The sequence below is a fragment of the Opisthocomus hoazin genome, chromosome 10 (genome assembly GCF_030867145.1).
Source record: "Opisthocomus hoazin isolate bOpiHoa1 chromosome 10, bOpiHoa1.hap1, whole genome shotgun sequence".
Classification (NCBI taxonomy): Eukaryota; Metazoa; Chordata; class Aves; order Opisthocomiformes; family Opisthocomidae; genus Opisthocomus; species Opisthocomus hoazin.
Window position 1 is genome coordinate 22102971 of NC_134423.1, and position 13637 is coordinate 22116607.

The 13637-nt window shown below is 41.1% G+C and overlaps 1 protein-coding gene across 3 annotated transcripts in view; it reads left to right on the forward strand.

Moving 5' to 3' along the window:
- Window positions 1-580: 580 nt before the first annotated feature.
- SH3GL3 (SH3 domain containing GRB2 like 3, endophilin A3) overlaps window positions 581-13637 on the forward strand; it is a 58193-nt gene continuing 45136 nt past the window's right edge. For 2 of the 3 annotated variants that reach the window (XM_075431589.1, XM_075431590.1), the window contains exon 1: window positions 593-732. Coding sequence is in view for 1 of the 3 variants with exons in the window: in XM_075431587.1 (XP_075287702.1) it covers window positions 688-732 (45 nt within the window). In the remaining 2 variants the exon portion in view is untranslated. Of the gene's footprint in view, window positions 733-13637 lie in introns of all 3 variants that reach the window. The other variant, XM_075431587.1, reaches the window with a different exon arrangement.

Here is a 13637-nt window from a genome sequence, read left to right on the forward strand (position 1 = left end):
GAAAATTATGATGTATCATAATAGATCTGAGGTGAATGAGCTCAGCTAGACATGCTACGTGGAAAGACAAGAAACAAGACCTATAAAGAGCAGATTGGACCCTTATTAGAAATAAGACTAGTTAGGTGAAATCGCAGAGCTGACAGATAGGCCTTTCGGTGCTTGCTCAAGTCTCTTGCGACGGGAGGGATGCCCTTGCTGCAGCAGCCGTGCCACTGCACGCAGGGACCCTCCCGCCGGCAAGCACCGGCCTCCCCCCCCCCCCTCCGTCCGTCCCTCCCGCAGGCAGGCAGGCAGGCAGGCAGGCAGGCAAGGGAGGGAGGGAGGGAGGGAGGGAAGCAGACAGGTACCGGCCTCCCCGCCCCTCCTCTCCCTCCCGCCAGCCCCTGCTTCCGTCTCCCTGCGGCAGCGCGGCGTAGGCGTCTACGAGCGCCCTCATTTGCATAGCCCCGCGAGTGGCCAATGGGCAGGCGGCGGTGGTTCTGTCATTTGCATGGGCCCCGGCGGCGGCCAATGGGGTGGCAGCCGCCGAGCCCGCTCGGAAGGCGATGTTGCCGTCGGCGCGGGGCGGCGGGGCTACTGGCGCGGGTGACACAGCGGGAGGCCGGGCCGGGCGCGGGAGCCGCGGGGAGCCGCCGGGCGCTCGGCCTGGGCAGCGCCGCCGCCTCGGGCAGCCGCGGAGGGAAGATGTCGGTGGCAGGGCTCAAGAAGCAGTTCCATAAAGCCAGCCAGGTAAGGGGAGCGGGTGCCGGGGCCGGAGCGGCCACAGAGCCCCGGAGAGGGGCTTCGCTGTTGGCGGAGGGCTCGCCCCACGCCCGGCTGCCCGCCGCAGCGGGCTCCTCGACCTCCGCGGAGGTGGCCGCATCCCTCTCTGGCACCTCGGTGCTTCCCTCGGCTTTGCCGCTGGCTCCTCCCTGCTGCTACTGCCGGCTGGCCTCTGGTGTTGATCCTTGCCAGGGAGGGTTGCCCGTGTCCTTCCTTTGCTTGGGGCTTGGGCGCTTTCTTTTAGTTATTGATGTTTGTGATTCAGTGCTGGGTTTGTGTCTGTGCTCAGAGGCCTCAGTTAAAGACACAGGCTGTAGGGTACTGGCTTTCCCCCGAGGAGTTGTGGTCTTCTGCCACAAAGTACTGTTTTGTTGTCCTATCTGGCACACCGTGTGTTTGTCCTACAGAAGGTATCGTTCTAGAGTTTTCCCTTCTTTTCTAGATGCGCTACTCTTATCCTTCCTGGGTGAACCTTCATCTGCTCCTGACCCCCTTCTCTCCTGTTCACTTTAATCCGTAGTAATGTGCTGCTCAAATACTTCCGCTGATTTCTCTGAAGGGCGAGAACCCCGTTCTGCCAGGCAGGTGGGCTGGTCGCGATGCACGGTGGGGCCGGCGTAGAGCCCCGCGTTGGTGTGGTGGCTTGGCGAAGCGGCAGCACTGGGATTCTGCTCACTGAAGGGGTTTGGAAGCCTTGGTCGCTTCGCTTGCTTGTTCCAAGGCCGAGAGATTTCTGTTGGCTCTCGCTAATGAGAGTGGTAATACTGAAATCTGTGTCTGTAACCTGTTCAGTCAGGTTGGACAACTGCTCTTGTCTTGGTGTGAGTGGAGAAAGGAAAGGTTCGTTGGGTGCTTAGCTGTCATCTTTCTAGGTCCTCCTGCAGATATTTGGGTTGTCGGCAGCTCAAATGCAGAATGTGCACTTTGTTTGGGTGTAGAGATGCTAAATATTTGCATCTAATGTTCAGTTTCAGTCGTGTTCTTTCTTTCATGTTATGTTCTAATCTTGAAAAACATCATGGATCTGTATCTTTTAGTTAACCTTAACTGTTTCTTTGAGAAAAGGTGGGACTTCCACAGTAAACAAATCCAAGGACAATTTATAAAAGGTTTTGGCTTGTTTTGCACCTGACTTATGCTGGTGAGTGATGCAGCCTTTGCTATGGTGAATTTGTAACTCAAGAAGCAGATAGTCTTTAACTGAGGAAGTTAAAGAGGTAAGTAACCACAAGCGTTGTCTTGTGTAGCAACTAGAAACAGTGCAAGTTGCTTAATCCTGCCCAGATGTCAGGTAAATATTAAAAAAAAAAAAAAAAAAAAAGAGGGAGGGGTTCTGTTAGACGTAATAGTAGTGGCAAAAAGGAACTACAGAATATATTGAAGTTGGCTGTACATTTACTGAGATGTTGTGGTATGACTTCCAGTACTCATTACAGTAAGGTACTGCGATGTGTAACTCAGATAATCTTCTCGGGGTGGGTCAAAGGTAAAGTTTCCACTTATTTTCAAATGCAGGGCTGAGCAAGGAATTCAGAGTAAGCTGAGTGAAATAGTCTCTCTTCAGGGGAAGAAACACTGTGCAGTAGGATCTTAACGTGCAGGAAAAAGGTACTGGAACTGGACTTTATTTTTTTTTTTTTGGTGCTTGAGGAAACATAAGACGCTTTTTAAGAGCTCGTTTTGGAAGAATTCAGAGAAGATGTTGGGCAAAGTAGTAGTGGAAAAATAGCAAATGAAGTAGCTTTTATACAACTGATCAAAATATCCGGATCTAAATAACTGGTCTGTTTATTTCTGACATGCAGAGACACAGTCATGCCCATACATACAAAGGTACAAACTAAACAGTTGATGACACTAACAAAAATAAAGTGTAACATGCAAAATGGAAATATTGACACTCCACCTTTTAGGTAAATTGTTTTACAAAATGCTAAAACAAACAAATGCAGAGCATGAAATGGTTGTTAAATCTCTAAGTACTGTAGGATTGCTTAAAGAGACATATACCTTTGTGTATTGAATGGATGAGAGATGCCAACGGTAGCTGTTAACAGCAGAGACCGGCATTGCTTGGGGAAAGAATGAAATTAATCCCTTTAGTGTTCCCAAAGGAGAATGGGGGCAGATGACAGAAACTGGCGAATTTCCCAGAGGACATTGAGGAATACTGAAGGGAATGAGACTTGTGCCAGGACATGTGATTAAGGAATAAGAATAATATATGAAGGCTGACAGAACCTGAAGACAGAAAATCTGAAGGGTAAAGCAAGTGGGTTAAGACAGTCTGTATTTAACAATTCATTCAGAAATGTGAATAAATATCAAAGAAGTGACAAGATCCATACGTTTTCAAAAGATACTCTTTCCAGGCAAAATAGACTTACATTCAACTGAATTAAATCCCAGCTCTATCTAAAATAGAGAGTAATATAGATATATAGTTATAGAAAGATTAAGTAAAATAAAAAGAGTTATTCTGTAAATCTGTATACTCTAACTGAACCACTTAACTGTTGCAGAACTGTATTTTTGCAAAAGAAAGGCGTTTTGGTTTTGTTTTTGTAAAAGCATGCCTCTTCTGTGTATCTTTATGTACAGCTTTTGTGTTAACTAGCAGTGGCCACCTTTGTGTGTAGGCTTAAATTCCAAGTTTAGAGAGTCCAGGATAAAAGTGAACGATACTTACAATTTTGTATATGCAGTTGAGGTTTCTGGGATGTTTGGTGCATGTCAGCTTGATTTATCTAAAGTTACAGCAAAGTAGATAAGTGTTTGCTTTATAAAAGGTCAGCAGCTAACTTTTATGCTTAGTAAAACCCTCATCAAAATCAGGCTTTACACGCTATTGCAGGCTTGATTGGTGTAGTAAAAAGTCGCCATGCCTCTGTTTGTAGTACATTAATTCACAATAAGTGTTCTTGATGGTTTTATACTTGAATTTTTTACACAATTGTATTTTTTTTTCCACTGAAAATAGGGTGTATGTATAGGTTTTCACCTAAGTATCTGGTAGTGAGATTTGGAAGACAACTCTTGAGTTGCAAGCATCTGTTCAAATTACTGCAGTAAATACTGCACGCCTGAGTGCAGAATTAACTATTTTAATGTGAATTTGAACTATTAACAATTGAGCTATTAACTATTATTTGAACTATATAAAGCTGCAGTTCTGCTCTGTTATATGTACCCTAATAATTGCTTCCTCTGGCATCACAGAACTGATAAACCAAAGCTTATATATAACCCAAAGGTTATATTATGTAATAGATAATACCTTTCGGGTACGCTAGAATTTTCTTTACTATGCTTCTTATTTAGCTTGTAATTTTAAACTGAAACACGCAAGTGGACTGGTATGAGGATCGCTTCCATTCTGTCCATTTAATAGCAGTGATGATTCCTTGAGTAGAACTCATTTGACTAATGAAACACCAAGGAGAACTTGTGTGGCACCTTACCACCTCTCACTGGCTGGGAAGTGAGGGCAGGCTGTTTCTCAGAACTGATTAACTCATGTGCAAGTCTCATGGAATTCAACTTTTTTTCTGTTTTTTAATGTATTTTCAAATAGAATTTTTGTAATGAACCTTTAGGGAGTTCTGTTTGTGATGAAAATGTGTCTCCTGTCGTTTTCAGCCTCTGACATACCTTATCTGTTTTCCTGTTTTCTGTGTGAAACCTTTTGATGTAGGGGGGTGTATCTCTCTGGCTGCTGTTTCTGCAGGCCTTGTTCTCGTGGTGGTTGTGCGTGTGGGATAACCCAGATGGTGGGAGGACTGCATCCTCTGATGCATACTGGGAGTATTTGTAGAGTGGTGTTTCTGTTTAGAAAAGCAGTAAGTGCAGAGAGTGAATAAGAAAGCCTTAATAGGCAGCAGATGCTATTATAATTTCTGCTATGCTCTAAAGCTGTAGCCAGGCTAGTATCCTGGTGTAAAGATATGCGATTTTTGAAAGTAGTTGGAGGCTAGGGATCTGAGAACCTCCCTCCCTTAGGGTGTTTTGAAAGCTTAGCAGTGATGCTAGCATAGGAAATCTGCTGTTGACCTTGGAATTCATGTTTTGTGTCTTTTTTTTTTTAATTTTAATTAATTGTAGCTGAAGTCTGTGTATAGTAGAAATCTCATTATCAACAGCTTATTCATAGTGTATTTCTTAGGCTTAGCTTCTCAGCGATAGTAGAAATTAATACTTTTTTGATGAAACAAGTGACTGCCAATTATTGTGAATAGCTTATTTGTAACGTAGGCATCAACAGTGATTGTTAGCCTGTGCGGACTGGTTTCTTAAACCTTCTCCTATTGTCAGCAAAGAAAGAGGGGGCTTTGAGAGTGTGAATCAGGAGCTGGCTCTGTTGTCTACAGATAGAGGTGAGCAAATTTTCTGACCAGAACAACCAAAACCCGTTACAACTTTCTTGCCTTGTGAAAGTGGTTTAACTTAGTGTAGTAAAGTATATGCTCTGTGCTCTCATCTCTTGCATATCCTGAAAGGCATTTGTCTTTCCAAGTATTGCATCTTTTTTTAGCAATGTTTTTAAAGGCTTTTTTCTATTTTTTTAATTTTTTTTTTTTTTAAACTTTTGGCTATCACCAGCAGTTGCAGAGATGCTGCTTCTTGTCTCTGAGATTTATGCTTTTACTCCATTGATTTAAGTGGCATTTTGATGCAATCTGTGGGAGTGATGAGCAGATCAGAATCAAGACCACCTTGTTCTCCATACAGAATAGGTCTTGTGGTTGGGTTTTGTTGTGCCTTTTTTTTTCTTCTCCTGACTATTTTTCTTTTCTGTTATGTTGTAGATGAATGATACTAGCCTAGACATAATATTTAAGCCTTTTTAAAGTCCTTGTTGACATTGAGTTAATACACGAAAACTGTATTTACACAAGTGCTTGATTGCAAAAGAAGTATGTTGGTAAACTGGGGAAGGGCCAAGCTTTACACAAAGGGAACCTGAACTTGCCAGTGAGACATGAAAAGAGACTCTTTATTGTGTACATGCAGATATATTTCTTTCCTGGGACTATAAGCTGTTATCGTACAATCTGTTATAGATACTGTCCTTTCACATCCAACCTGAATTTGGCATGATGAATCCAAGACCTCAGCAGAGAGAGAGCTTCTGTCCTCTTTCTAGTTTTCATTAGATAATTGGATGTACTCTTTTGCAAATCTTATAGAATTGTGGGGGTAGGACAACAGTGAAAGGACGTTAGAATTTGTTTTATTGTCTGAGATGTTTTGAAATGGATAATTATACTTCTTTTACATGTTTCAGAAAGAAGAGTAAACACTCAGCTGCTGGCAAGGACAAAAAATAGCATTCTTCTGTCCTCTTTATATGTGTAGATATCTAATCTGACAGTATCGTTTGTCTTTGTGTCATTGCTGGAGACTGTTGTTAACGCAATCCAGTAATTATAAATCTATAACATAGATTATACAATGTTCTTAAATTCCCAAGATGATGTGAGGAGAGGCTGAGAGTTTGTGTAAATCTTTGAAGACATGTTAGTTCATGAAACACTTGTTGGGTTTTTTGTTTTGCGTTTCTTTTTTGGTGGAAAACTTAGTGCTTGCAAAAGCAGAAGTCCTGTTTTTTCACTTCCTGTCGAAGCGAGATTATTAACAAAAAGGGAGGGAAATGTGGTCCTGTGGCAAAGATCAGCATGGATTTGGTGGGGGGGCGGGGTGCAGTGAGGGGCCGGTAATCTGCCCTTCACCCCCATTCCTTTGGCACGAGGAAGGCTAGCTCGATCACTATGGAGTTACGTGGCTGCCTTTTGGTGGTGCAGCCCACTCTGCTGACACTGAAGCAACCTGGGACCAAGGTACTGGGCTAATAGGTAGGAAATAGGAGGACAGTTCCTTGTGGCGTGAAGGTGATTTTCAGTATTTAAAAATACATCTGATGGAGTCAGGTGGATGGGGAAACTAGCAGTTATTTTTACAGTTGTATTTATCAACTGCTAAGTAGCCTGCCAGTAAGGCATAACTGTAGGAAAAAGAAACTTTGAGTGCTACGGTCAGCATACAAATGAGCAGAAGTTCGTGATCATATGCCTCTGCAACCTTTAACAACACAGCTCTCAAAGCTTGCAGTAGATGGATCGTAATGCTATAAACTGGGAATCTAGCAGAGATGCAGCTACGATTTGGAAGGAGGTTAGTTATGCTTTACACATAAAATATTTATATATAAAATCTGAATGGCATTGCAGTAGAAATAGTATAGCATAATGGAATGGAAGCTGCACTTTCTCCTTGAACGTATCTCCTTTTATAGATTCTTGGCCTTGCTGAAGAGTTTTGCACAGGCATCCTGAAAGTTCAAGTGAGAGCTGGCACTCCATCTTTAACTCATGCTGTTGCCTGAGTCATTGCGGCACATGCTGAGTAATATATTGCAGTGCTGTCTTTAGAGAATCCTGCAATGCTGAAAAACAAATAGACAAGTGAAACACAGCAACAGCATTGCATTAAGATTTTCTTTAGAATCATTTACCAAGTCTTACTTGAAGTTGCTTAAATATCTTGAATGGATACATTTCTAGCAACGAGTTGCATTCCTATACAGAAGTTGGGACAGACTTTATGATATACACACAGGAGGACAAATTCTGCTTAGTTATACTGATAGAAATCTGGGATGACTCAATGAAGGGTCTCTTACATAAGAATCTGCAGCATAATTGTATAATTGAGAGCAGAATCTGACCTATAAAACCTCAGTCCAAGTGCTTGCGTCCAGTTAATATATATATGTATATATATATACATGTATATATGCAGTGGCCCAGTATAGTTGCAGTTCCAGAACAAACTGTTGCTGATTGTTTTTTGTGTAATGTTTTGTCTTTTGTGCCATCCAAACACCAGCACTTTCTGTAAGCACACATGTAGTTCCAGTTACAAAAAATGTCCCATTCTTCATACCTTCTTCAGGAACCCTACAAACCCCAAACTTTGTCTTCTAATGATATTGTTAAGAACAAACTGCTTCTATTTATGTTAATGCCACTTTCACCCCAGTATATTGTGATAGTCTGATTCTGTACTGTGCTGTGTTCTCACTGTTGGTCTTGTTCCTGTTCGTGGAAAGGAGGCTGCTGCTGGAGTTTTACGACTGGTTGAGAGTTGAAGACGCAGGTTTTAACAATGCTTTTAACAAGTCCAGTTATAAAAGGGCTATTCAAATGTTAGATTACACCTTGTATTCTGTTTTCTAGAGACCGAAGTGTCCTAACCCTGTGTACATGTTTCTATTATTACAGTTGCTAAGAGTTAAATGCATTGATGGGAGAATATACCAGTTAATTTCCTGCAACATCTGAAATATCAGCAGCTGTGTATGTGAAACACAAAAATAACTTGGCCTTGCATGCTTTCTATTCAAAGGACAATGCCAAGCCTCTGATGAAAATTAATTCTGTTTCTGTGCTACCCTAATTAAATTACATTTCTGATAATGTACCTGTGTTTAATGAACTGCAATGAAATTAAACTGGTTAGGAACTGAATGTGATTATAAGAATCCAGGACTCAAAGGAAATCAGTGGGTCCTAAAATTCTCTTTTCTGTGATTGACAGTGTTTCTGTTCTTGAGCACTCAGGTTACAGATCTAAGGTGAAAAAGTAGAGAAAATATTTTTAGTGTTGTGTTTTTTTTACTAAGCAAAAAAAACCAAAAATGAAAAAACACAACTATAAATGGTCCTAGGTAATAACCTAGGTAATAACCAGACCCGTTATTCATTTGTGAGTGCTTTGCAAATGCAGCTAGATCTCACTGTTCCCATTCTTTTTTTACAGGTGCAAATAAAAAAGGTACTTGAGGCTGACATGACTTCAAGGTTAAGGAGCTGGTCAGTGGCAGAAGCAAAAGTAGATTATATGTTTCCAGACTATAGATGCACTATCCAGTCATTAGAAATTCTGCTTTCAAACTTAGTTGGGGTTTAAGAAGGTGTGTAGAACCACCACATCACATTCACGGTGGGGTTTTTTTTTAATTCTATTTTATTTTGCATAAGATGTACGGATAATTACAAAATGTAGATGTGAGTTTGGATTAAAACTTCCATATAAATGTGGTGTAATTCCACTGACTCAGAGTTCAGCAGGGCTGAACATAGTATTTTCACCTAAATTTACTGGTTTTAATACCTGTCTGGAACTGGCAAGCACTGTTTTAGAATCTAGAATTTTCAGGTAATGATATCTGTCCAGCAGAGAATGAGTCAGAGGAAAAAAGTTTACTTAGTGCCATAAATAAGATGTGGGATTGGAGGTCAGAAAGTCATTGTTTTGATTTAGAATTGTCAATTTCCCTTTAGCAGTCCTGTTGAAAGAGCTAGAAAGTGAAATTTGATTCCTGTGCCGTTTGCATGGTCAGAGAATGCCATAAACATGGGGATGCTTTTTCTTTCCCACAGAGAATGTAGCATGTGTCAGCTTGGCTGCTGGGTCACAGTAGGTGCGTGCATGATGGGAGGGGAAGAAACCCTGTTAAAGTAAATTATTAATCAAAGGCTATAACTTTTCATTATTTCAGAACCAGCAATTCCAGTCTGCTGTCTAGAAATACCTTCCGAAGAAAATAATAGGATTTTTTAAAAGATGTCGGGATGAATTCTGCGTTTGGTGTAAACTGCTTGGATGTCTGCTTGGAGACACTGGAACATAGCAACTGTTTCTTACCTTTAAGATTAACTGTTTATCTTTTTATGGCTTTAGCATCTGAATACTCCCTGCCTGTGTTTTCCCCTGTGAATTGTAGTAACTACGTAAAATGACTCTGTTGGTGTTGGAAGTGGGGCTTTTTTGTTTGCTTTTCTGGGAGTGGGGAGAGCAAGCCTTCTTCACTTCCCTGGTCTGTCCTGCAGCTCTCCACATGCTCAAAGACCATGGACATTGTTCCTCAGTGGAACTTTCCCTTCCTTTTACTCATTATCGTAAGTTTGTGCTAGAGTCTGTCAGCATATTTTCTAATAGGAAGGGAAGCTTCTGTGGTGAGCAGTAGGAAAGAGGCACACAGACACAAGTGAATGGTAAGCTTAGCAGGGAGTTACGTGCAGAAATACCTTCGTGTTTGAGGAAATGTGTTGCAAAAGAGACTCCAAGATAAATATATCTTCAGTGGATGCTTTCTCTCATCGGTAGTTACGCTCTGTAGGTTTGTACATTTCAAACTGTACATTTGGTTTCTGCCTTCACTTATTCAGAGTGGGCCAGGTACAGGAGCACTACTTGCAAAGGGGGTGAAGGCACGAGGAAGCCCAAAAGTTGCTCAGCTGCCAGGCTTGTAAATGGCTGGTGCTGGAGCACGGTGAATGGTCGCCCCTGTGGGTATGTGTAGTACCGACAGGTAAGGTGGAGGAGGTGCTCGTCCTTTGTATGCCTATAAGAAGCAAGAGGAAGCTCAGTTTGTCCACTAGTGTTTGCAGCAGGAGTTTCTGTACCTGAGTGTTCAAGAAATTTGGTGTGCAGTTTGCAAACCTATTCCATGACACAGCTCAGGGACAATGTTTGATTGTGTGTGGGAAGACTGTCGGAAAATGATGATAAATTGGCTTTGGCTACTGAAATGAATATACTCTGAAGAAAGTTTGCTCTTACATTTAACTGATTTGTGTGAGGTTGTGGTTTTTTGTTTTGTTTTGTTCCAGTCTCTGACCCTTTGTTTTTTCTGTTCCATTTGCCATTACGCACAGAATGTCTTTTTAGAAGTTAGTTGTCCCAACTTCATGCTGCCATTTAATATAGTCTTTTGGAGAGATTTCTTTGCCCTTCCATTATGTAAAGCCATTTTAATTACACAAGAACTCGGACTGTATTTTCTACTGAATGTGTTTTTCTGCGATTCCCTCATACACTTAGAGGGGGAGTAGCCTTTTATATAAGCAAAATGGATCTTGCAAGGTTTCTATAAAGTATTTTTTTTTTTTTTACACATTAGTAAATTATCTTGGGTGTTTAGTCATTGAGGTATTTTATATAGTCATAAGCTATTAAGATTTTCTCCATTTAGATATTCTTGGTTTATAATGATGCACTTCCATTGAGCTAAACAATAAAAAAATTATATTCTGGATCAGTTTAGGTGGTGGTGGGAAAAAAACCCAAGCAGTTTCCACTTGAGGTCTTATGACTCCTGTGATTCATCAGAAGTATACTTGGGACATGAGAAAGCTTTTGACTGATGGCTTAGTTCAGTCCTGTCACTGAAATCAGTTGAAGGAGACAGTGAACACTAGAACTTGAGGGAGCAGACTATCATATACTGGAGATACTTTCTGCTTTTCGCTTTCTCAAATCTCATCAGGTTGCTTTGGTGGAATCACTGAGCCCCCAGAATAATCTGTAAAACAAGGATCAGTAAACACGTTGAAATTTAAAAATCCTTAAAGCTCATAGGTGTGAACTGTCTTGCTTCCCTCTGTCTTGGAAAGTTCTGGGCCCCAGTTTTTCTGTGGGTAAATGGAAAGTGATGACAGTAGTTCCATTATTATGTGTAAATATAGCATGTATCTATAGCCTGTATTTCCTCCCCCACCATCTTTAGGTCTTTGGACAGAAAAACTACTTATAGGTAGCCTCTGCCCAAATTATATTCGCAAGACATTCTTAGAAGGCAAAAAATATGCCCTTTGGTTTCCAGACTTTATGTATATGTCTGAGCAAACATTTCTTATGGAAGAGCTGAAAATTCCCTGGGCGGCTGGAATGAGCAGTGCTGCCGTGGGTCGCTGACTCTCTGTCGAAGCTCGAGGCTGGATTGCAAGGTTGCTTTATCAGACATATTCATTGCTGCTCGTGTTGCTTTTTTGGCGTTACCTTTGTGGAAACGCTCTTTAGAGCTTCTGCATTGTTGTTGTGCTTCTGAGTTCTGGTCAGATTAGTGTGGGATTGCAGAAATTAAGTCTTTCTGTGTGGGATTGCAGCTTCCTGCACAGAAGAAAGAACAAGCTCAGACTGAGAAGTCTTGTGCTATTGATAGCTTGCAGAACAGATCGGTGACTTTGCACTTAGCACCTCTTTGTCTATCAGCACGCTTGGGAAGCAGCCAGAAGACTGGTACAGCTCACGCTATCTGATGAACAAAAAGTTCGTTTATACAAGGAGAAAAGATGCACGTAAATATAACTGCTCTTGCACAAGAGTAGTAATGCTTCTGGGAATTGCTTTTCTTGAATTATATCAAAATTATGTTTGTTAAAAAAAATGAGGAAATGATTTTGTAAAAGAAAAAAAGCGAAACTTTATGAACTCATCTTGCTAAATGTTGTTGATTTATGTGATGCTTTATTCAAAATTCTACAAAATTGGAAAAAATAGTTTTTGAAAAGCCTAGTTTCATGTGGAAGAAGTTTGTTTTTGGAGGTTATATATAATTCTTTTGGAACATTACTTATTTTGTGATCCAAAATAGTAACTGCTTGCATTGTTAATTACTATTCATACTGTATCACTGAAGTTATTCCTTCAGCAGATGTTCAGTTGTTGCCAATGTATGTGAGACTGAGTAAATTTTATGTTTTGTTCATCACTTGGGACATATAAAATACACTAAATGGACTATCTTTGCATCAGCACTTTGACATGTGTGAAGCCTTGACACTAATTCTACTAATGCATGTTATTATTCTAGCAGGTGACTGAAGTAAGTACACAGTCTGGCCAAAATTACTGTTCTAGATTGGTGCAAAAAAGCCCTCAGTTTTTGTCAACTTGCCAGTTATTTTCCAAATTTAGGTGACTTACATATACAAAAATTGCATGTGTTGGTATGCCAGTTGTAATTACTACTCAGAAAATACTGCTGTGCAAAAGCCTGTCTGTAATTCTTTTTCCTCTTCTAGTATTCCTGGGAGCTTACATCTTTCTGTGTTTAATGCAGTGATAAAGATGCATTTGGTGTGTTCGCAAGGAATGCTCAAAAGAGTGTTCAAATGTTATAAAAAAATTACTCAATTCCTTTATTTCCATAATCCAAAAAGTAACTGTAAAATGAATTGGGTACTGTGGACATTGCTGGATGTCCTGTCCATTAGGGCTTTAATTTACACACATCATTCTACACGGCACATCTTAAAGGTGTTGAAAAACAGCCAATCTTGAGGTTTTTTTATACTTACTTTTCTACGCAGCAATTGCTAATTTTGAAAAACAGTGATTCTGTTTACTGTGCAATTTAGAGTTGTATTAACAATGAAGAACGTATTTCTGTATGTGTATTCTTCATTATTATATGTTTGATCAAGATTTAAAGGGCCATATCTGCTGCTTTGTTTTGTATGAAGAATGCAAGAATCATGGCATTCTCATTGCAAGTGGGTTTGTTGGTGATTGACATTTGCCCTTCAGTGATCTCTTCAGCTGTGGTTAAAGGTTCCCGTTTCATGGGACTGGGCTTGTTTTGCTGCTGGTGGACATACTGCCTTCTTTGTAGGAATTTCTTGTGCCAAAGCCATGTGCCGGCACAGAGGAGGACAGGGCCTTTTGCCCTCATTTGCACTGGCACGTTAGAGCTCGTTGGTGGTTTCTGCAGAGGTCTGTGGTGGTCTCTGTGCAAACCGTGCTTGGGAGGTATTCCCGCTTTTATCTGTCGTTCATTTAAAGATGGAACTTGATTAAGTTTGATAAGAATGAAACACAGCCAGTTCTGTGTGTGTGCTGAGGGAAGTTCTTTCCTGTCCCCATGGTTGAAGTCAGTGGTGCATTCCTGCGATGCGGCTGTTGCCACTGAAAAGAGCTGTGGCTTGCGGGGACTCAGGGCAGCACGTGTCTGTTTTGGAACTGCAGCTGGGAAGCCCTGCCATCCCCAACCGTGTTTTAGCTTGTGGTACTGCGTGTAGCAACATGTT